This window comes from Urocitellus parryii, chromosome 9 (genome assembly GCF_045843805.1).
Source record: "Urocitellus parryii isolate mUroPar1 chromosome 9, mUroPar1.hap1, whole genome shotgun sequence".
NCBI lineage: Eukaryota > Metazoa > Chordata > Mammalia > Rodentia > Sciuridae > Urocitellus > Urocitellus parryii.
Genome location: NC_135539.1, coordinates 135,588,384 through 135,612,920, shown reverse-complemented (window position 1 = coordinate 135,612,920; position 24,537 = coordinate 135,588,384). Strand labels below are relative to the sequence as shown.

The 24,537-nt window shown below is 36.5% G+C and overlaps 1 protein-coding gene across 4 annotated transcripts in view; it reads left to right on the top strand.

Moving 5' to 3' along the window:
• Positions 1-24,325, top strand: part of Rasal2 (RAS protein activator like 2) — a 346,050-nt gene extending 321,725 nt beyond the window's left edge. For 2 of the 4 annotated variants that reach the window (XM_026388445.2, XM_026388443.2), the window contains exons 15-19: positions 8,930-9,064; positions 11,442-11,644; positions 12,798-12,885; positions 15,849-15,879; positions 18,630-24,325. In XM_026388445.2, the coding sequence (XP_026244230.2) occupies positions 8,930-9,064; positions 11,442-11,644; positions 12,798-12,885; positions 15,849-15,879; positions 18,630-18,772 (600 nt within the window). In that variant the 3' untranslated portion in view covers positions 18,773-24,325. The remainder of the gene's footprint in view (positions 1-8,929; positions 9,065-11,441; positions 11,645-12,797; positions 12,886-15,848; positions 15,880-18,629) is intronic. The other 2 variants (XM_026388446.2, XM_026388444.2) reach the window with 1 other exon arrangement.
• The last annotated feature ends 212 nt before the right edge of the window (positions 24,326-24,537 follow it).

Genomic DNA, 24,537 nt, shown 5'->3' with positions numbered 1-24,537 from the left:
TCAGCACCACATACCAACAAAGATGTTGTGTCGGCCGAAAACTAAAAAAAAATAAATATTAAAAAATTCTCTCTCTCTCTCTCTCTCTCTCTCTCTCTCTCTCTAAAAAAATAAAAATAAATAAATAAAGTAGGAAATCTATAGGTGAAATCAATCATAATATATGTTGTAAAAATCTGGAAATTATTCCTTAATTTTTTTCCTTAAGCTTTGAGAATTAAATTTTACCTTTTGAGCTGAGAATTTTAAGTAACTACTCCTCATTTCACCCCCCAATTCCCTATAGAAATACCAAGTCCCATTTGCCTTTTCCTGGAAGTGGCTAGAAAAATAAACAACTAAACCCCTGTAGAGACAAAGTAAAAAAGGATAAAAAGAGAAACACAAGCAGTTGACAGGTATTCTAAACATTTGCAGCTCCCTTGTATTACTGTTAAACCCAGTTAGTGTCACACCAATCTTAATATGAGTTTTCAAGTTTTTTCTTATTTATTTGCTAAGAATTTCATCATTTCTTCCTTACATTTTGAGTCACCCTATATATTTCATCCTTTGAAATGAATTAATAAACTTAAAGGTGTGTGTAACTATTTTTATCTAAAAATATTTTTAGATAAAATCATTGGATTATTTGAAACCTAATTATACTTTATAAGTACTAGAGAGTATGTGATTAAAAGAATTATATGACAAAAATTTTTATGTAGCAAAATAACTGGGTAAGGAGACTTAAATAAAATCCCAAAGTATCTCTCCCATGTATTTGCTTTTTTATGGGTAGGCACATACTAATTAGGCAGTTTCTACCTTCACTCTGCTGTGATCAGAGCCCCTTGCCCTTATATCACTAGTTATTTAAAGAAGAAATAAATGGAACATCAGAAGCAGAGGAGGGGGGTGAAAAAATCATGATCAACTTAGGCTAACGCTGAGGAGCACACTTTCTGGGCAGAACCTCCTACTCGATCATTCTTTCTTGAATAATAAAGTTTTTCTTCAGGCTTAAATTTTTCATTTTTATTTTGTTATATTTTCCAAATTTTCACCAATTCATTTGATTTAATAGACATTTTCCTCTAAACAAAAGGAAAAATACATATATTCCTATATATCCTTTATATATAGTGTACATATCTTTGTATATAAATGTATGTGTATTTATACACACATGTATTCACATAAACATAATTTTATATTAGAAGACTATCAATCATTTACACTTTTTTGTGAATTAGTTTTTTTTACCTTGCTTTTGTGCTAGCTTCTAGTTGATATCAACTACTTTTAACAGTGTGATTATGTATTAGGGGAAGAACGAAAAGATAAGTAATTTTAGAAACGGAATACCATGTGAAACATCTACCTGGAGGTTTAGAGTTTCAAGAGGACACTAAGGATGAGATAGGAGATAGATACAAGAACATAAGATTGGCAGACAGGGAAAGGACATGGAAAGATCTGTCGTGGTTTTTGTTTTGTTTTGTTTTGTTTTTGTGTTTGTTTTGTTTTTTAAGTTGACTTAGGTCCAGCCCTAGAAAGAAAAGAAAAATTAAAATTCTGCCCACCCATTCATTCTTCCTGAATCATGTAGTCCTCAATTCCCAGGGCCCATGACTCAGGCTGATTGTTTATAAATAATATAATTCAGTAGCCTTTTGTTTGTTTGGCTAGAACCAATTGTTCCATACAATATTTTTACTATAGGAAAACATACCATTCACGTAAGTGTAGAATAAATGTTCCTGTGAGTAAATATAAGGCTGTGTGGATGCATGAGAGATGTAATTGCATACTGTCTCCAAAAAACAATTTAAAAATTTAATTTCTGTGGCACAATCATTAAGGCGTTAGGGAGTATCTGTGATGTATTGACATGAAGTGGATTACAGCCACAATGAGATCACCTAGAACAGCTTTAGATATTCATCTTCTTGCTGGTGACTTCCACTGTCACATCAGTTGAAGAATAAATCACTGGATTTTGGTTGTTCAGGTTTCTGGGTTTTTTCTAAGACTTTTTCTACCCAGATGGTTCATTCTTTTGAACTTATGTCCTTACTCATTGCATTACTTATCTTGCCATTTCTTGCTTGTATTTCTCATCTCACTCCCATGAATCTTCTAAAGTTCTATATAATCAGCACATTTTTAAGACTAATTCCTTTATATATTTTAATTGCAAATTATGTTGGGGAATTTTTCTCTTCCCAAAACTAGAGGATTTCTTTGTGGGGATTGTTCTGTAGGCCTTTGTCCCCTGCAAATTCCATTTGTATCTTAGCACAAAAGAGAGGCCATTGTTGGCAGTGTGACTGGCTTCAGTCTTCTCCAGATAAGGAGTAGGAAAGAAATAAAATCCTAGTCAAACAACTTATAGAGAAAGAACTTTTTTTCAGGAAACTCTTTTAATATTTTGACCCCTTGAACCTCTGATTGGATTTCTTTTTTCTCATTTTCTTCTCTTTTATTTCCCATGTATCATGTACTCTGTATAAAAAAAAATAGACCTTGTTTGTTTATTTATAGTGTCTGAATTGGTTAGATTTATCCCTAATGATGGATATTCGAATTTGAAAAGGCCTTTTAAAATAGGTGTTTGGCAAGCTTATTAGTATAATGTGGCAATGTTCATATTTGGACTTGTTAAACCCTCTTCTAACCAAACTCTCAAGCACTCTTGATGTTTACTTATTAATTTAGATAGCCCTTTCTTTGGTGTTGATAGCAGAAGCATTATTTATGAGAATGTATTTCAGACTAAGAAGAAGTTGAAACCAACAAGTCTTATTTACATCTAATACATCCTAGCAAGGAATAGGGAACTGGCCTGTTCTCAGTTGTTCCCAGCACAGCCACGTTATGACTAAATGTAGTAACAATGAAACTGGCTCTGGCAGGCCCTTTTGCTCTAAAACATTATTATTTTTCCCAGGAAAACCCTATGCAGCTTCATCTCAAAAGGGAGATATATCTATTGGAAATCCTGTTCCCTTGCTTCCTTTTCATGCTTTATTTTCTTTAATTTTCCTTTTAAAAATCTGTGGATATAAATTCTCTTCATAAGGATGTAGCTAAGCAGGATGGGTGCTAAACCACTTACCAGCCTCAATTTCTGCAAGTTCTTTAACTGTAAATGCAGATAATAATTTGTGCTCTATATCCAGCTCATAAAGGAGATAGATCAAACAATCATATAGTGAAAGCCTTTGAGACTAGAAGAAAAATAGTGTCCTTCTCCTAATAATAAACTCTGCTTTAGTAGTAAATTCTAAAGAGAACCCAGAGTATTAAAATATATTGAGATATATTTTATTGAGTTCACTTAATTAGTTACTGCCATGCAAAAGAACTATATGAGCAAGATACAATGGCTCACTGCTGTAACCCTAGCTACTCAGGAGGCTAAAGCAGGAGGATCACAAGTTTGAGGCCAGCCTAGGCAACTTGATGAGATCCTATCTCAAAATAAAATGGAATGGGTATGTAGCTCAGTGGTAGAGTGTTACTTGGTTCAATCCCCAGTATCTCAAAAACAGGAACAAAACAAAATAAAAACTAGATGATTTGTCATCCTTAGTTGATAATATAATTGAGAAGTAAGATCAGCACATTTAAGACCAAAAGAAAAACTCCAAAAATTAGTATATTAGTTTTTTTCACATATAATAATAATTTTGAAATAAAAATCACTGTATTTTCTTTGAATCTAGTGCAGTGGAGTGGGAAAAAATACATTTGATTTATTTAATATTACTTTCTAATCTCTTAATAATTTTGTAAAGATTTGTCATGAATTGGAAGAAGAGTGAAGATAATCTAACTTATTTTGTAAATTTTATTTTTTATTTTATTTGTTCTAATTAGTTATACTTGACAGTAGAATGCACTTTGAAACATCATATATGAGTGGAGTCTAATTTTCTCATTCTTCTGGTTGTACATGATGTAGGATCATACCAGTCATGTAGTCATATATCTACATACTATCATAAGGTCTGATATTTTGTTTTTTTGACCACCACCTACTGAATGCTATACAAAGTGCTAAGATATATCAGAAAGTGGCTGAAAAAAAGATTCCAGCCCCCCACCCCCCAAAAAGGATTCAGCTAATAAAATAGCAGTAGATAAAATAGCATCCAAAATGTCCATTTCCCATTGTGCAGTCTCTCATAATTCATCAAACCTCGTGTTTTTTTTTCATTTTTTATTTTTAGTTGTAGATGGCCACTATACCTTTATTTTATTTATTTATTTATTTATTTATTTATTTATTTATTTGTTTATTTATATGTGGTGCTGAGGATTGAACCCAGTGCCTCACATGTGCTAGGCAAGCGCTCTACCACTGAGCCACAACCCCAGCCCATATTAGTTATTCAAAAGGCATGGTAACTTCCACCATCACCGGTAGAATGAATCACTTACATCTTTTCACTTAACAGTTAAAGCCTAGATTACTCATGTTATTTTTGTTGTAGTTCTTGTTCTTAATATGCTTTTAAGGACTAAGGTCCTATTTCCTTTGTGTATTCTTTAAAATGCCATTAGTTTCCAAGGCACTTACATTCAATAAAGTTACCCATAACAAATCACAGAGAAAAAAAAGTTAATTCAGGCAATATCTTATTAACCATATGAAATAGAAAGCTATCGAATTAGTTGCCTTAAAGTAATAAATTCCTAATAGTAAAGTTGGTATTAGTTTTAATAGCTACATTATCTCAAATTGCTATTGAATAGAAAATCCTAATTTCACAGTAAAGCAGCTTTTCTGTGCCCTATGTGCTAAAGTGATAGGATCCTACAACTACAAAGGTATTTTTCTCCTTTAAATGTTGATTTCCTATTAATTTTTTGAAACTCAGTGCTATATTATTTTGCCTTCCAGATACACATATATCAAATAAGAACTTAAACTTCTTGTCAGGATTTCCCCTTTACCAACACAGAAACAATTTGTTGTACTCTGCTTTTAAAATCCAGCAGGGGGAAAACTGTAGTGTGTGTGTGGATATATAAAGTACGGTGCAGTTTACAAAGTGTTCTCACATGCCATCCATTTTTCTTCTAATAACTTGATATCAGTAATTACAATCTTTTTATTGATGATATTATGTTCTATAGGCCAGTGTTCCAAAATGTGATGTTTGCATTTAAGTGCACACAAGATATTTATTTAATCACTCATGTAATTGTTTTGATATATATTAGAAAAATACATAATCATTAATATATAAATTTATATATAAATATATAAAATATGTAGAGAACATCAAACTCATTTTATTGATATTGCTTGGCACAAGGGCTTAGCTAACTAAAAAACAACTCTATTAAAAGAGGTGATCACATGACTGCCACCCAGGTAAGAAGAAGCTGCTCTTCCTGGGTTTGGCGTCCTTTCTCCATGTAACGTGTGGCCTTTGATTATCCTCCTCTCTGAGCATGGACTGCAAGTGGGGGTTCCTGCCTTCCTGCTCTACAGTGGTGCTGTGCTATTCCTGTCATTTCTTTGGATGCCAGTGCTGCTGCCTATGTCCTCATGCCTACCAAGCCCTGCTGTCCAGAGCTTCTGGAACCCACCCCCACCCCCATTCCTGCAGTCTTTGTCAGTTGCCCCAGTGGTCATCAAGGACATCACCAGGGCTATAGTAAAATACCAGGCAGCTTGAATCAATCTCCTCCATCTGTGAGTAGAAAGGAAAGATCAAGGAAGATAGTGAGGTACTGATAAAGATTAACACCAAAGTTCCTTGGCCCCAGCTTTGACTGGTTTTGCTGGTTCTGTGCACCCTTATACAGTGGCTTTGCCTGTAGGGCACAGGAATTCCCTGTTCCTGCCATGTCCCCCTGACTTCCAGGTGATGGCTGGGCCTCCAGTAAATCCTGCCTTTAGTTAAAATTTAATTAAAATGAAAAAGATAAATAATGTATTAGTGATACGGTAGGTATGACAAAAATAAAGTGAAATGTAATAAATGAAGTGAAGTAGAGATAACCGAAGTGAAGAGAGAGAATTTTAAGTAGCAATATGTCTTGAAGTTTAAGACATATTTACATATACTCATTTTAGAGAGGGACTTTCTACAAGTTCACTCTCAATTGCTTGTGTATGTATATGTGTATACCTACTTAGGTAAACTACACACATCCATCCTAGGCATGAAGAAGCTCTCTTCTTTTTTTTTTTTTTTTTTTTTTTTGGTACCAGTGGTTGAACCCAGGGGCCCTCAACCACTGAGCCACATCCCCAGCCATTTTTGGTTTTTGATACTGCATCTTGCTAAGTTGCTTAAGGGCCTAAGTTGCTGAGGCTGGCTTTGAACTTGCTATCCTCTTATCTCGGCCTCCCTAGCTGCTGGGATTATAGGCATGCACCCACCACACCCAACCATGAAGCTATTCTTATTGCTATATATCTGTGATCTGTGAATCAACTAAACCAGATTCTTCTTCAAACCTTTAAGAAGCCACTCTCATTACTTTTGTATGTATAGCTTTAAAGTCTCTCCCAACCCAACCAATCTCTGTAACTTTTTAGTCTCTTCAGGCAGTTTTTCATCTTCTCTAACTCTCAAGGTTAGCAGAATACCCCTTCTTTTAAAATACTCATGTAGAGTTTAATTGGATTCTAGTCCAAAATGATATAAAGATTCTTAAGGTATATGGCTCTGCCTGAGAGAAAATTCCCTTCAATTGTGAAATTATGGATTAATGGTCCTCAAAATACAAATACATTTTAACTATCAAAAGCTAACTGACATACAAAGAATACACTCTCTCTTTCACTCTCTTTCATGCTCACTTTCTTTTTCTCTCTGGCAAGCCAGAAGGGGAAAAAATTATTGTATATTCCCAATATCCTTGGTGGAGAAAGCACTAGTAGTATTCAGTAGCCTAATACAAAATTGAATATTGAATCCTAGTTTTCAAAACATAAATATCGTAATAACTGGCATATAACCTCTTCATTGCACTCTGAAGTTGCCAAAGAACTTTCACATTATCTTATTCAGTCTCATGAATAATGAGACTTTGAGATGGTCAGCATAGGTGTGGTAATTATGATGGTGTTGTTCTTTTTCAATAAATTAGGAAAATGGTATTTAAGAGATAAATGACTTAACTACTAAGTTCCATAGTTGCTCCTCAAGGCCATAATCTTAACACTTTCATATTTATATTGGAAAAGAAAAATTTATCTTGCAATCTAACTGAATACAAATGTGTCTTACACTATCCAGTACTCATCATTTGGATTCTAAATTCATCAAGAAACTTTAGAGGGGCTGAGGATGTGGCTCAAGCGGTAGTGTGCTTGCCTGGCATGCGCAGGGCACTGGGTTCCATCCTCAGCACCACGTAAAAATAAAATAAAGATGTTGTGTCCACTGAAAACTAAAAAATAAATATTAAAAAATTCTCTCTCTCTCTCTCTCTCTCTCTCTCTCAAAAAAAAAAAAAAAGAAAGAAAGAAAGAAAAAGAAACTTTAGATTCTAAAACGTGGACTTCTGAGTAGTCTTAACCCACCAGGAATCAGAATTCTGTAAAAATAACAAGTATCACTTGTTCTCTTTCTCTCAATGGTTAATATGAAAACTGTCTGGCATTCTGATGTATGAATGGTCACCTTGTGTGTTTGTTTAACATTGAACAGTTCTTTGGTCTGTGGTCATCTCTAGGTTCAACAGGTTTTTTCTCACTTGAAGAATCAATGATTAAGTTATGCTTTCTTTCTCTCATTCCATTATCTTAATTTTAATAGTTAATTTGGTACCTTATAGCATTTGGACCATTGGAAAAATTAATAGTTTTGAGGCATTGGCTTTCTTTGGAAGGAGAAAAAGAATGGTTCTTAGATGCAATGTGTACAAATTCCTATTCAGAATAGTTTGTTCTTATACAAATGGATATTCCATTCCTTACCCCTAATTACCCTAGCATCAATAAAATCTTAAAAACAAAACAAAAAAAACTTAAAATAAAATTTTAAAAAAACTTAAAGCTAACAGCATGGGAAATCTTTTCGTTTTCTGAGGTCTTCTTCAATTTCTTTCTTTAGTGTTCTGTAGTTTTCATTCACCTCTTTTTTTAGATTGATCCCGAAGTTGTTGATGGGTTTTTTGGTTTTGTTTTGTTTTTTGAGGCTATTGTGACGGGGATAGTTTCCCTGATTTCTCTTTCAGCTGATATGTCCTTGACATAGAGTAATGCAATTGATTATTGATGTTGATTTTATACCCTGCTACTTTGCTGAAAGGACTTAGAGTCAGCCTACTATAGTGATGCAGCCACATCAATGTTTATAGCAGCTCAATTCACAATAGCCAAGCTATGGAACCAACTTAGGTGTCCTTCAATAGATGAATGGATAAAGAAAATGTGGTATATATACACGGGGAATATTACTCATCCATAAGAAGAATGAAATTTTGGTATTTGCTGGTGAATGGATGGAACTGGAGACTATCGTGCTAAGTGAAATAAGCCAGTCACAAAGGCCAAATGTTCTCTCCTATATGTGGATGCTAACTCACAACAAGGGAAGGTGGGGAAGGGAAGAATAGAAGTCCATTGGATTAGACAACAGGGAAGGAAGGGAAGGGTGGGGCGAGGAATAGGAAGGACAGTAGAATTAATTGGACATAACTTTCCTAGCCTTGTATTTGAATACATGACTATGGTTACTCCACATCATGTACAACCACAAGAACAGGATCCTAATTAGAATAAGTTATACTCTGTGTATGTGTAATATACCAAAATACATTGTATTGTCACGTATATCTAGAAAGAAGAAATATTTTGTTTTAAACAGCATTTGAAACTGAGGGATCACAGTTATGTCTTCTAAGAATAGCTGTCTTTGTGTAACTTGATTGGGTGAGCTGTTTGGGGAAATGCTAATACCTGTTTCTGATACAGGTTCAGTCACCTGTGGACTCTGCCACCATGTCTCCAGTAGAGAGGACAGCAGCATGGGTTCTGAACAATGGACAATATGAAGAAGATGTTGAAGAAACTGAGCAAAATCAAGATGAAGCTAAGCATGCTGAGAAGGTAGAGCAGTCTATCTTTATTGACTTGTTGCCTCCACAAATCTAGGCCGCTAGAAAGGAAAGCCAAGAATTATGATCTCCTACTGCCCCCATCTTCACTCTTCCTCTTAGGTTAACCTGATACACACCAGTGCACGATTGGTCAGTGTAGCCTCTCTGAACATGTGTGGGAAATGTCTACTATTTTTATATAGATTGTTTGATCTGTAGGACACTCTGATATTCATCTAATCATTTTAGCATTTCTATAAACCAGTTGTTAGTCTTCAACCAAGGTCAAAATTGCCATAGAACTAGATTTTCTATTTCTTGGTAACAATTTGACTTGGAATTTGGGGGTTTTTAACTGTTTGGGTTTTGCCTTTTTTGGTAAAGAATGTCTAGCTGTACAGATAATTTTTTAAAAGACATCATCTGTTGTTTTGAGGGCTTTTTTTAAAAAAGAAATTTTAAAAAGGATTATCAAACAATAACCTTGACATAATGTATAGCATTATCACATTTAATTGACAACCAGACAATTCACTACTTCTTACTTATTAGTATAAACTGTGCTTATTAAAACAGTGTAACTCTTCAAACCTTACCTTTGACTTTCTGGAACCATAATGTTGGGTGAGCAATAGCTGGTCATCAAATAAATTAGATAATACTATGTAAATTGCATTTTACAATACACCATGCAGGTTTATCACTAATTACTAATGAATATTAAAAAGGCATATACTTCTCACCTTACCTAGAAAATTTGACATTCCATTATACTCAGGCACCATCCATGGCAAATTTAGTATAAAAAAGGATCATTTAACCAACTGAATTACTGAATTTCTATAGGCTGCTTAGTGAGAACACAGATGTACATTCCAGCAAGTGATGCCAAATTGAGCAGATGAGCCACATCATGAAAATAGCCAAGAGTCTATTTTAATCAACCCTAGAGAACAGGTAGGCCTTTGCTTAGTGCTTATGACTATTTTATACTTTCATAGCTAGGAAGAAAGCAGTAATAGCCTACTCTGCCATTAAATTCTATTTATTAACTTAGTGGCTTAACATTATAGAAATGTTGCTTGTTCTCTAAGGGCTGATTCTAGTAGCACGAAGGAAGGGCATTCTGATAAGACAAAATATGTCAGAGATCCTGTAGTACAGGTGATGATACACAAATAACTCTCTCTTATAAGATGGCCAGCTTTTACTAGGCTTCTAAGTGTTTGTTCTTTTCTTTTCTCCCATTTGATACCATCAGTGATCAGAGGCTTGCAGCAACTGGTAGTTTAATGTGGAGAGAGGTACATAAATCTGTAAAATTTTGAATGCTAAATTCAAATGTAAAATATGTCCAGAAGGAGGGCAAAGCTTTATAAACATTTATGCCAAGTGATATATATATATATATATATATTTTAGAGAGAGAGAGAATTTTTTAATATTTATTTTTTAGTTTTTGGTAAAGAATGTCTAGCTGTACAGATAATTTTTTAAAAGACATCATCTGTTGTTTTGAGGGCTTTATTTTATTTTTTTTATGTGGTGCTGAGGATCGAACCCAGCGCCCCACGCATGCCCGGCAAGTGTGCTACCGCTTGAGCCACATCCCCAGCCCAGATATATATATATATATATATATATATTTTTTTTTTAAAGAGAGAGAGAGAGAGAGAGAGAGAGAGAATTTTTTTTTCACATTTTTTTTGGTTTCTTTTTTTTATTATTTTTTTTATTGGTTGTTCACAACATTACAAAGCTCATGACATATCATATTTCATACATTAGATTGAAGTGGGTTATGAACTCCCAATTTTACCCCAAATGCAGATTGCAGAATCACGTCGGTTACACATCCACAATTTTACATAATGCCCAATTAGTAATTGTTGTATTCTGCTACTTTTCCTATCCCCTACTATCCCCCCTCCCCTCCCCTCCCATCTTCGAGAGAGAATTTTTTAATATTTATTTTTTAGTTTTTGGTGGACACAACATCTTTGTTTGTATGTGGTGCTGAGGACCGAACCCGGGCAGCACGCATACCAGGCAAGCACGCTACCACTTGAGCCACATCCCCAGCCCAAGATATATATTTTTTTAATATTTACTTTTTAGGTTTTTTTTTTTAGGTGGACACAATATTTTTATTTTCTTTTTATGTGGTGCTGAGGATCAAACCCAGTGCCTCACGCATGCCAGGTGAGCGCACTATCACTTGAGCCACATCCCCAACCCCTATGCCAATTGATATTTTAAATCAATAGCAGTAGTATAAGGAATGGCAACTTAGAAGCATCTAGCTACATTGCCTAGGGTTTCTTTCATTAAAAAGCAAATCACTAACTTCTCCTTGTTTTGTGGATGCTTCTTCTCCTTTACTCTAGTATGAACAAGAAATTAGCAAACTGAAGGAGCGCCTAAGAGTGTCTAGCCGGCGACTGGAGGAATATGAACGCCGGTTGCTGGTGCAGGAGCAGCAGATGCAGAAGCTGCTGCTGGAATACAAGGCCAGGCTGGAGGACAGTGAGGAGCGACTGCGCAGGCAACAGGAAGAGAAAGACAGCCAGATGAAAAGCATCATCAGCAGGTTAGAGAACCACCTGGTGGCAGATGTGGGCTAGTTAGAGGTACAACAAGGTGGGAGAATGATCCAAACACTTTTAAAGGTATGGCAACAAAAGCCATTTCACCTGTGGTACTCAGTACAGATATGATGACTATCTCTTCAGGCATCCTAAATATGAGACCTAGTGTGCACTTCCTACAAAGATCAGGTAGGCTTTTTCTTTAACCATAACAATTATATAAAAGGAAAACTTAGTGGCTCATTTGAAAAGCTTTAGAAGAGAACTGAGTTTTAAAAATCTAAGTATCCAGTATCTAAAACTTAGTTTTCCAGAGCAAGTCCAGAAACAGAAAGAAGTTTCACTAGATGTCTATAGGGCCAGAGGACCACAAGAGAGTGCCGCCAGTGCCAAGCTAGGGGAAAGGGGAAGAGGTCAGTTCCACTTGCACATCTACAGAACATTCACCATAGGCCAGGCACTTTCCTACAAATCTTCACTTGATAATGAGAATTATCATTCTCATTTTACAGGTAAAGAAACTGGCAACAGACTCACTAAGTCTTTTGCCCAAGGTCACATAGTTGGTGGTACACCATAATTTGATAGCAGACAGTTGGACTCCAGGCTTCAATATTGTCAAATGCTGTGGACAGGTCAAGTGAATGAAGGACAGAAAAGGACTGTTATTTTAATAGTATGGGGGTAATTGACAGTCTTCCTGGGTTGAAATGTGAGTGGTGGATGAGAAATAAACTAGACCTACTAAGTGTACAGTACTCTTTGAAGAAACTGATCTGTGTAAGGGAAGAGAAAAATAGGACAGAGAATATCATGCAAGTTGAGATTAGGAAAGGATAATTTGTTCTTTATTGATTTGGTTTGATATTTTAAGATAAAGTAAATTGTGCTGAGGGAAGAATCTGATAAGAGGAGAGAACGATTACAGGACTTTTGCTCCAAAGTAGATAAAAATGGATGGAATACAGTTGCAGTTAGAGAAATCAACCTTGGATGTCTACTTCCAAGGTGAGAGAGGGGAAAGAAGAGAAGATTGTAGGTCTTTATTAAGGAAGAAGAGAAATCTTGAACTATGGTGAGTTTTAAGTTTCTTGTTCTCATATTACCTAGCCCTGTCTTTGAAAGTGTTGATACCCCCTTGTTGCCACATTCTAGGCTAATGGCTGTGGAAGAGGAATTGAAGAAGGACCATGCTGAGATGCAAGCAGTTATTGATGCAAAGCAGAAAATTATTGATGCACAGGTAAGCAGACTCTGGATCTAGTAGAAGGTACTCATTGGTAATAACTGTTATTTTCTGACTTCCCATCCTTGCAAATGGCAAAGCAGGTATCCTAAAAATAAGGCATTGAGAAGTTCTTGGCATTATCTTTTGAAGATTAAATCAATTTCTACATGGGCTCCATTATTTTTCCTTTCTTTCACTGATGACAAGTCTGTTAACACAGCAGAGTATTAGTGTGTTTAGTATAGTTGTTTGACAGATCTCAACCGAGTGCATGATGGGCTTTGCTTCTTTCCTTGTGGAAAGGAGGGGATTCTCTGAGGGGTCAACTGTGAAAAGTGCACTGCATGTGTCTGGCTTGTGACTTCCACTGACCATTGTTTGGCTGTGCTGCTCACGGTCTTGTCAGTCACGTCCACTGCCTCTGGCCCCATGAACTTCTGGCCCCAGACAGTAATGGAATTGCGAAGGAAAACAAGGTTGAAGAAGGCACCTTTCCTTGTTATTCTTTTGGTTCAGGGTTTGGCATTGATGCTTGGAATGTGCTTGGCTGCCCTTCTTTGTTGGTGCTGTATTTAGAGAGTCTCTTTAGATAAAATTTTATAAGAAAAGGTTGATGAAATCCAAATCTAGGTCTCTGTTCACAGTAGCTTACACCTGTGACACCACCTGGCCACCTCATAGAAATACATCAGTGATGAGAGCAAAATTAGGCAGGAAATGTTTCTAACTCCTTTTCCTTTTATCAGTACAAACTGTGGTTGTTGTATTTCTTGGCATGAAACAAATAACAAAAGGCAGATGCAGTTTTGATAGTGTCCCCCAGCCAGTGAATGGACCACCTCTCTGAAGACAACCAGCCATGTTTGCATTTCTCACCCTTAAGCTATGAAATGAGTGCAAAGACTTTATGCATAAAAGTTCTACTGTCTTCTCTCCATATCAGCCAGTAGTCAGTGTATATTAGAGCCTCCAATATTCTTAAGCATGCACCTAACAGTCTAGTTTTCTTACAGGATCAATATGGGATAGGTTTGTTTTTTTCAGAGGAATCAGGAGTGTGGCTGAAATCATAGTCATGAAAGAATGCTTTGTGGGCCTCCTTCTCTTTAAAGACACTAATCTTAAGAGTGAAGAAGGCAGTTTAATTAGGAAAACTAATCCTGATAATTTTTCACCTTTGGAATTTGTGCATTGTGATGCTATCTCATCTGTGGGGCTCCCAAAATATTTTGGACTCTTGAATCTGAAGATTCTGGATATTTTAACCTACTAAGAACCAGAAGAAAGATCTGCGGTTATTTTACTTGGTCCCTTATTTAAAATCTTTCTCAGTACCCCATAGTGGGTAAGGGAGATGTAGTGGGGACAAGGCTACTTTGCTGTACATATTATCAAAACTCTTCCCAGAGATTTTTAGCAAAACAGCTTGGATAAAGAAGGCAGTTTAATTAGGAAAACTAATCCTGATAATTTTTCACCTTTGGAATTTCAATACAACAATATAAAGCAGGGAGAGATTTAATAACTACACCAGGAGAGATTTTAGTACTGGTGAGATCAAATAGAATTTTTTATAATTTCAGCTAGTCTAATGCAATCAGTCTTGAGCCTAGGGAGCCTAGCTGCGCCATGTTTATGATTCTGTGCATGTTGGCTGACAGAACAGCTCCATCATTAGCCTCTATCGGTTTCTACCCAACCAGCCTCCTATTTTTGACATCAAGGGGCAGACAGCTGGGTATGTAGCAGAAATCATAGTCACAGAGGGTAAAAGCCAGGGAGGTAATGGTCAAAAACTCTGGAAAGAAAGGACATCTTCTCAGTTAACCAGAGGGTGTCACTGTGCAAGGATGGGAGAAATGCTATCCTCAAAGAATCAATGTTAGGCTTATAGGATGGCCTCCTGACAATGGTTGTCAAATAGTTTTGTTCTTTGGACTATTTTGATGGAACCAGTACCCCTTCTATAATCAATATCCGGCTGCTCCCAGTAGCCATTCAACAACAGACCACTTTCAACTAATGGGTCAAAACATACTGGGGTTGATTAAATATGATAGATTTAACTTTAGATTTTACTATGCAATTAATTATTTTAGCAGAGACTCACTGTGGATCCCTAAAGAATACTTGGAGAATTCACTTGACCACATTTTGAAAAACACTACACCATGCATAGACAATTCATAACCACTAAAGACAATTAAAATATGTAGTGTTCTTAAAAGGAAAGTGTTTCAATCCCAGCTGTTGGTTTACTGATATGTTAAACTCTTGTAGCAAAAGACTTGAACATACTTTGGCATCCTTTGTAATGAATGATTTTTTGTTTCCAATTCTTTCTTGTAAGACTAAACCTTACTTCTTAAGTGTTTGATGAAGCAGAGCAGCCCTTCTGGCATCATCTATTAGAATGTTTGGCGGTGAAAAGCTTCCCAGTTAGGTAGCATGTTTTTCTATCCCTGAAGTATCCCTTGGTGCCACTGATAGTGAAAAAAAAAAAAAAAAAAATTCTAAAGTGAATCAAGTTGCTTCCTCTATGGTAGAGTGAAACCTCTAGTACTTCTCACTCCTCATCTCTCTTAGCAGCCCTGTGCTCCTGCAGGAAAGACTTGTCCATACTGAATTCAGCCTCTCCCTCTCCTTGAATCGGTTCATGCTGCAAGGCACAGGCCTGTGTCAGCCACTTTCTAACTAGAACTACAGAAAGATGAGCACTCCGTGGTTAAGTGGTAGAATCACCAGTCCTGTACATTATAGCTCAGATATGGGGATCCTAATGATGGTACTAAGGAAACACTTCTTAAATATCAGACAGGGAATGTGCCACCTTTCACTCCCAAGCATGAAGGGACGCTGTGACTCTCGGGTTCTCTCCATGTAACTCAGATGGAGAACAGAAGGGCTTCCTCCCATGAGAAGCAAAGCAGCTGCCTGGTTACTGTTGCAAGTGATATCTCCACTGTGTTAAATTACAGGTCATAAATGGAAATGAGATTATTCAAACAGGCAAGTAAACCCTGTCCGTTCTCTAGCTGAGCAGTTCCCAGCCTTGACCCAGTGCACTGGCCTCCTACACATTCCAGCTCCTGCCACTCCCCACATTGAAATCCTCCTGTCAGGCATAATTAGATTGCTTTGCCTTCCAGTTCAGGCAGTCACAATGTCAAGAGCAGTTTTTGCCAAATGAGCTTGACTTTCAAAAGTTCCTATTTGATTTTTTTTTCTCTTTTTACTTTTTGTTTTATTTTGAGGTTGGCAGTGGGGGAATCTTTTAAATGAAATTTCTCCACTTGAAAGCTTTCAGCTGCATAGTGGGGGTATGGAGGCATTGGCTACGTTATTACTTTTGTATGTAATAAGAATTTAAATCATTCTTAGCTTTCTTTTTGACTCTTTAAGACTGAAACAGTTTTTGTGAATGCTTAATTTTTTTTTTTAATGAACCCTGGAATATCCTGCTTTCCTTAGTTTTGAGGCCTTAATAATCTACTACAGAGATCATTCCTTACCATACAGGGTTAGTGGGGTAGCGGGCAGGGAGCATTTGTCACTACCTATTGTTTTCTGGTAACCACTGGCCAGGTCTTACCTATTTGCTTTTAAAAGATTTGAACTTGTTTTTCCAGTAAACTCCACTAGGTATAATTTTTCAATTTTTTTTAAAGCCTTATTATCTTTTGTTTGTTGAGTTTTTTTTCTGTCCTTACAGTGAATTACCTTTCCCAAAATAAAGAAGTATCTTATAACAGATTCGTAGTTAGTTAATAATGCTGATTTTTTTTCTTTTCCCTTTTTTTTTTTTTTTTTTTTTTAGTTTTGGTCCTGAGGATTGAAAGCAGAGGTGCTTTATCACAAGGCTACTTCCTAGGCATTTTGTTTTTTAAGTTTGAGACATGCCTTTACCGAATTGCTGAGGCTGTCCTTGAACTTGGGATCCTCCTGCTTTAGCCTCCTGGGTCACAGGGATTATAGGCATGTACCGCTGCACCCAGAAGTAATGCTGATTTTATATATCTTACCATTCCACTTCTCTATCCAGGAAAGGAATTTTTTTTTTTTTTTAGAGAGAGGAGAGAGAGAGTTTTTTTAATATTTATTTTTTTAGTTTTTCAGCAGACACAACATCTTTGTTTCTATGTAGTGCTGAGAATGGAACCCGAGCCGCACGCATGCCAGGCAAGCGCGCTACCGCTTGAGCCACATCCCCAGCCTTTTTTAAAGGCTAATCATAAGTGGGAAGTTTTGGGTTGGGTTGTTTTTTGTGTTTTTTTTTTTTTTTATACTTTTGAAACTGTAGCTAAGAGCACTGCTGCCATACAGATTGCCCCTCTCCCAGCAAAGTAGGAGATGAAAGGAAAACATTGCTTGATGCCAGTTTTCTGGGGTTTTACCCAAAATTTACCCCCAAGACAGTGGTGTTCATTCTGCTTATTCCTGGCAGCCTGTATCCTGGCAAAGCCAAGCTACATTGGTGGCGTTTGTAGCTACTGCTTTTATAGCAAGGAACAACAGCAACTCTCAACCCTCCTGCCTTCTCTCTGAGCCTTACTATGACTCCAACTTACCATGATTTTTCCTGGGTACATTTTTTCAAATTAAATATTTAAAAAAAAAACAGGATAGGAAATCTCCTTTTGGCTTTAGGATTGTTCCTTTGGGGCTCTTTTCTTTTTAATTTCATGAGCATGGGTAAGGATTGTCCTTCTCTGTGTAAGCTTATTTTCTGAAAATGATGGATTCATGTTGGGAAGTTTCTGGGATGTTGTGCCTAGCTGCTGAAGCTAAGATGAGTGTCTCCCCCTGATCTTTGTGATGATATAAAATGGTTTTTTAAAAAAGAAAACTTAGCTTGCCCTACTTTTCTTTAAATTACTTTTTTTCTTTTTTCTTTATTCTTTTTTTTCTCCTTTATTTAAATTTTTTTACCCTTTCTCCCCATCACCCCCTTGGTTTTATTGTGTGTGTATTCAACAATGCTTGGTTCCAAAATATTGATTCTAAAGCATTATTTTTTCAGAGACTCCAAAGTAAAATGAAAGTATTCTGCGTATTGGACAGCTTTCCTGGAATGATTCTGAGCTGGAATGGGTCTAGGAGCCCGTGTTCTCTGTGTGTTCTCATGTGTTATGTTTATAGCATCCCCCTTTTGGCCACATCTCCCTCCCTATATTCAAATAACTCCTTGGACTGAGCTTTTGGCTGCTTTTATCTCTTCTTGCTCTTGCATCCTCACCTTGTTGGTGACTTTAAACTGCCACCATGTATTGTTTTAATTTTGAGCACAATGTGAATTCTTTCAAGTGTGACTGTTATGCCCTGGGGGGGGGGGGTCAGAACCCATACATAGATCACATGCACTTCTCTTCTGTGAAATGAAACCTCTTGTGCTTCTTTCTTTGCCACCTAATTTCCATGTTCTAATTTTGACCAAAAGTGCTTAAAATATAATAAGGCAACTTGACACCTCAGTTGTATAATATGAAGAAACACTTGGTGTCCATTGCATAGGACAGCCTAGTGTTCCAGAGATTATTAAGTCTTGATATTCTGAAAGGAGAAAAGAGGGAGAAAAATAAAGAGAAAAGAGAGGCAGCTGAACCTAACCAGTGTGCAGAAAGAGGCAGAGATGTTCCATTTATTTGGGAAGCACCATGCGTACTGCTGTATGAGAGAAAGCATTGGACTAGTCATCCAGTAAAGAAAGGCCATTATGTCCTCCATATAGCCTGAATAAAGCCATGGTTATTGTGTTATAGGAAAAACGGATCGTGTCCCTGGATTCAGCCAACACCAGACTGATGAGTGCGCTGACCCAAGTGAAGGAGCGGTACAGCATGCAGGTCCGCAATGGCATCTCCCCCACCAACCCCACCAAGCTTTCCATCACGGAGAATGGTGAATTCAAAAACAGCAGCTGCTGATGGGCTCTGTGAATACAGACTGTGGAAGGAGACAGAAGGAAATTTACCAGCTCTCCTGTCCCCAGCACTTTACCCAGCCCCTAGAGGTTTACAGAATGTTGCTATGTCAAAATAGAAATATGGGGAAAAACTCTTAAATGAAGAAAGGAACCTTGTCTTTCAGGGCATAATACGAAGACTTTCAAGGTCAATGCTTTCCCTCCATGTCTCTATGTACATAGGGAACTTAGTTCTGGGCCATGTACAGAAAATACCACTGTAATATACCAAAAGGAAGTTAATAATGTAGATTACCTTTTTAATTATTACTATTTTTATTATTGTTTTCCTCTTGTTGAAAGCACTGCAGTTGTTAGAGGAGGAAAAGTAGGAATTATGTATGTGTGAAATATGAGCCTATGGGTTCAGTAGGTAGAGACCAAGTGTCTATCTGATAGAAGCACATAGAGTGCAACAGAACATTGTCAGAATGAGTTTTTTCAGGGATTCATTTGCCAGTTTAAAAACCCCACTCTAGTCCCTCATCTTTTAGGAAAACATGCAAATACCAAGATCCATACAAAACAGTAATTTATGCCACTAATCAACCAAGACTGGTTCTGTCAGGCAGTTAATCTGATTTGGGGATTTGCTGTTTCTGAGGATACAGATAAAAGTAGTTGCATCACAGCCGGACTTTAGGAGTGATTTCTGTTGAACTCCTGTCAATGTTTATTTCCTCTGTCTATAGCAGATGGAAATTTTCTGTTTTAGATAATGGGGATTTTTAATTTTTACTCCTGTTGTAATAAAGGGTGTTCTTTTTCCTCTTTACAGTTTGTAAAACTAAATATTTTGTGTCTCTGTATGCCATCTCCATGTTCACATGTCCACTGCCCTTTCCTCCCCATGGTGGGAGCAGTCATCAGTCATCAACAGGATTACTCTCCCCTGGAGAGGTCATTCAAATATGCTGTGCTTAAGCCATTCAAAATAAACACCCTTTCTTCCACACAGAAAAGGGCTAACTACAACATAGCAGAAATCTCTATTTCCTGTTAAAAATATATTTTTTCTTTTTGTAAGCTGTAATTTTGTTTGGGATAAAGATTTTATCCATTATACTAGCAAGTCTATGGGCAAGGTAATTTAATCTCCATCTTCAACTTTTAAATTGCTTCTTCCTCAGTAAAATTTGGAAAGGAAATCAAAATATGAAGAATCTCTCTTATGAGTGATTAGTCTTGTTTAAAAGAAGAAGGAGAAGAAGGAGGTGGAAGGGAGGGAAAGAAAAGAAAATCGAAAGTGTTAGAATGGCATATTCCAATTGTTATTTCCATGCTCTTGTAGATTTGGCAATAATGACCCAGCCTCAACATTTGTCCTCCATGGCTTTATTATAGGACAGATTAAAAGTCATAGAAAAGGATTTCCTTTTTTCCAGAGGTATGAAATGCCATCTGGAATGCAACTTAGATTGCCAGAAATGGAATGTTACATGTTAAGCAGACATTATATATATACATATATATATATATACATACACATATATATTTACACATGTGTACATATAATTGCACAATAGGAAATGTTCATGCCTTCTACACTGTCAGATGTACAGATATAATGTTAAAAGGGTCTTGAATCCTCTTTAAGCAAGATCTAAGCTATTGTTTTATATTGAGAAAGCAACAATGTTTTTCAAATAAGTTAATGTTATTTTAAATTACAAACTTTAAGAAAAAAAAGTTTTTAAAGGAAAAAGGGAAGAGAGAGAAAAAGACCAAGGGAGACATGTGCATAGAGTGAATGTTTCTTGTAAGGGAACAAGAGAACAGGTATAGTACCCTCTTGACTGAAGCCTAGACTTAAGACACCAAGCCTTCCTTTCCACTGAATCCCAGGCTTGCCTTCCAACTCTTGGACTCTGATCTCTCTCAGGTGGATCTTTGTATTGAACTTTGCATTTCAGCGACCTCACCAGAGCCCCCCAACCCACACCTTTTAAATAGTTTTCTTCATAACAACCCCTGTTTCTTCCAGGCAGAAATCTTTTAACAGGAGTTTTTTGTGCTTAGAAGAACTGCAGACTTCATGCCAGCTGTTTGGAACTTGGGTATTTTGTTGACCCTTAAATTCTTTCTTTCCTCCAATCTGGGGGTACACTGTGCTCAAAATCACTCAACAGGAAAAAATATTGCCAGTTCTGAAGTAGTGTCCTTTGTTGGATGAGGGAGGATATAAACGTAGATCTGTTCTTGATTGTGGCTTATTCTCGGCTCTAGCAATGTTTAATCCATTCTTTGTAAAAAGTCTTCAATTGTGCTGCAGAAAACCTGGTATAAAGGACTGTTGTTTCAGTGGCCTTAAGTATGTAACAAGGGTGATGTCTTGTACTAAGGTGTGGAAGCTCTTCAAGGGTTGGTTATTGATTACAATGGGCTTATCATATTAAGGGTTGGAAGGAGACAAAAACCAAGTATGTTTTCAGTAAATATCTTTTTGGCATTCTGGAACCTCTTTAGAGGGCAATTTGCATTGGATAATTCAGTGGCCAAAGTATTTGGACAAATTATGCAGCCCTCTACCATCAGGTTATCTTGAATGAAGAAACCTTAAAAATAATAGTGATAATAATAATGGATAATTAAAAGAAAAGAAGTTCAGAGTTGATGTTAGATGTTAAATTTTAGATTATCCTTTGAGCTTACTCCTATCCAAATATTTTTCTGAGTATTTCTTTAGTAAAGCTGCAATCTATAGAATTTATTCTGAAAGATTATTTTTTAGGTATGGAAGAAGGCAATTAATAGGGTATAATTTTTATTGGGGTATTGTTAATTGACTTTGCTTCAGCCCATGTAGGCACATATCTTTGTTTTGCTAAAAGGAGGTGTGTGGTTGAAGAGAAGCTGATGGATTAAGATGGCTGCCTAGCTCTCCCAATGTATCACCACATGGTAGGGTAAGAATGTACCAGAGTTGAATGGAATTTGGAATTCAGGTAAAGTGCTTGTAAAGTGCTTATCTAGATAACAACCCATCTTGGCCAATAGCAAAGAAAATGTTAATAGAACTCATGCAAAGAGCTTCACATTTCCCTTTTGTATCACTGGAGCAATAAGTTTTTCAGACCAAAGCAGCAAAAAGAGTTAAATTTCCATCAGGCCATTGTTCTTCCTTGAGCCTCTGCAATAAAAGCCATGGCATGAAGGAGATTATAACTATAACAAGCACTTAAGTACTTACTGTGTTCCAGGCACTACCATCAAAGTACTTTTTGGGTCTAGGGCTGTCTGCAAAATGAAGTCATCAAGCAGCTATAGCTTTTGCTTTTCTCTTGATAACAAGTTGGCCAGAATTAGCTTTCTGACTGGTCTGCTTCCACCATTCTCTGTGATGGGGTTGGCTAGTAAAGAAGAGCTAAGATTTTTCTGTCTAAGACTGCTGTAGGTATTAACTCTATGTCCTTGAGCCTGAGCTTGATTTACAGGGAAAACTTTTCAGATCTTCCCTTTTTGTGGATTATTATATTGATTCCTTCCTTAGACCCCTGGCTTTCACTGTGTCCTTGGGGGTACACCAAACTGGGAATAGAGTTCTCATTTGGAAGTCCCAGAGAAAGACAACTGACATCAAGAGAGTTTACATTAGTATTTAATAGGCTTCTATCCAGATTTAGCTCTAGTCATCTCCAGTTTGGAGTTCCTGAAGACTATATGGGACTGAGCTGAAGAATGCAGACCTCTTCAGGGTTTCCTTAGTCCTGTTAGTCTAGTCCATTGTGACTGAACCCCAAGCTTGACAACCAGACTAGACTTGTCACCGCATCAGACCCAGTGGCTCCAAATTGTGGATTGATGGTTCATGCATTTTCAGCTACAGTTTTCAAGTCCACCTTCTGTTACCAATTGTAGAAAGCCAAAAGGGCTTTCTTCTCTGTTCTTCCCTTTCTCAAGTCCAGTAGTAAAATCCCTTGCTCCCCTAGCAGTAGTTAGTTGCCTTCATGCCCTTTTCCTGGTATACTTCATTTTTTTTAATCAACATATCAATTGAAAGGACTTATGCTAGTTTCTTAAAAGCAAGAAATGTTGAGGTGTTGAATTTTTAAATAGTCTCTCTTCATCTTTGAATGATTATTAGTTCTAGAAGCATTCTCGTCATGACCCAGTTATGAATGCTCTTGAGTTTTGAAAGGACAAAAGTGATGAAATTTGTATGAAATAGGATAAATATCTGATGAGAAAGAACCCAAGGAGGACACATGATCCAGAGCAGAAGTAATGCATAGCAGTCTCCTTAGTAGCCCGGAGGTCCAGGACACAGGAGGATCTATAGCCCTTGCTCACTCTTAAAATGCATCAATTATAGAAAGGCAGTTACAGAAAACACAATTCCTAGGGCTTCCTTTTTATGAATGTTAATGCATTTAATGCAGTGATTCCAAAACTTTCTTGGGTTTTTAGGTTTTATGTTTTCATTTATTAGATTTTATGACAGTCATTCTATTCTCTTTAAAATGTACTATATGTGTTATATGTATATATAAGTTAAATGACTTGAACTTGATTTGGTTTGACATTGTCTCAAGAACCCTAGATATCATTACTGATACCATAAGGGAGTTAAAGAAAGAAAGTTGAGTATCACTGTAGGACACAGAAAGAAGTAGCCTTGGTTCCTGGGTCAGTTAATCCTCACGTGTTTGTAACCAGCCCAACTAGGCTTGGCAAATGCAGTGAGCCATCCAAGGAAAGAAAGTGGTACTTTTGGCCCACATTGCAGCATGCATTTTAATTTCCTACTTGATGGATATTTTTCATTCAAATGTCCCTTATTTTTTTCCCTAGGAAGTTTTAAATTTTGGGACTTAGAACCAGATCTATATATTGGTGCAGTGGAGATTTCCACAGAAGCTGTTTTAGGGGCCTCCATCAACTGTGTGAGGGTGCAAATATTTATGTATAAATACCATATTTGTGTCATTTCCAAGCTCCCAAGGGAAAATTTCAATTCCCAATTCACCAAAAGGTCAAATACTGATCAACTCAATTACCACTATCTTGCAACAAAACTAAAATAGTAAAGGTTAAATTTTGACTGGTGCTTAGACATTTCTTAGTTATCTTGAAATCAACTCAAACAGCAGTACATTTACCCAGATTACACCTCTGATTAATTTACCTTCTAAATTTGATTTTGTTTCTCATCTCCAGGGCCTTAATAAGAATGTGTTAATACACATGAATATTTTACAATGATAACTCTAAATAATTTATTTTTTATTTCAAGAAAGAGAAATACACCTTAGAAAAACAAAACCCGAGATTTTATTTTATTTTTAAAGCCATATTTTTGTGCTAAGTAGCACTTAGATTGTTCCATATGTGAGATCCATATCTGCATTTCATTACCTGGGTTTGTTCTAAAGAAGATTTATTTTTGTTCTGTGAATAATTTTTGACGGTTCTTGTACATGTACAGATATAGATACGTTTGAGGTCTTTTATTGATATTCCTACAAAGAATACAAATAAACTTTAACTTTAAACATTTCAGACTAAAGTTGCTACTGTATTTGACATATTACTATCTTACTTCTAGCATGCATCTGGGTTCTGAGGACACGTGAACAAAACAGAATGAAATGTATGCAGGGACATTATTCTGAAGAAATATTTTAATGTTAGGAATAACGTGCCTTAGAATTTCCCAACTTACAGGTAAAAATAACCAAAAAAAAAAAACCTACTTCTTAGATATA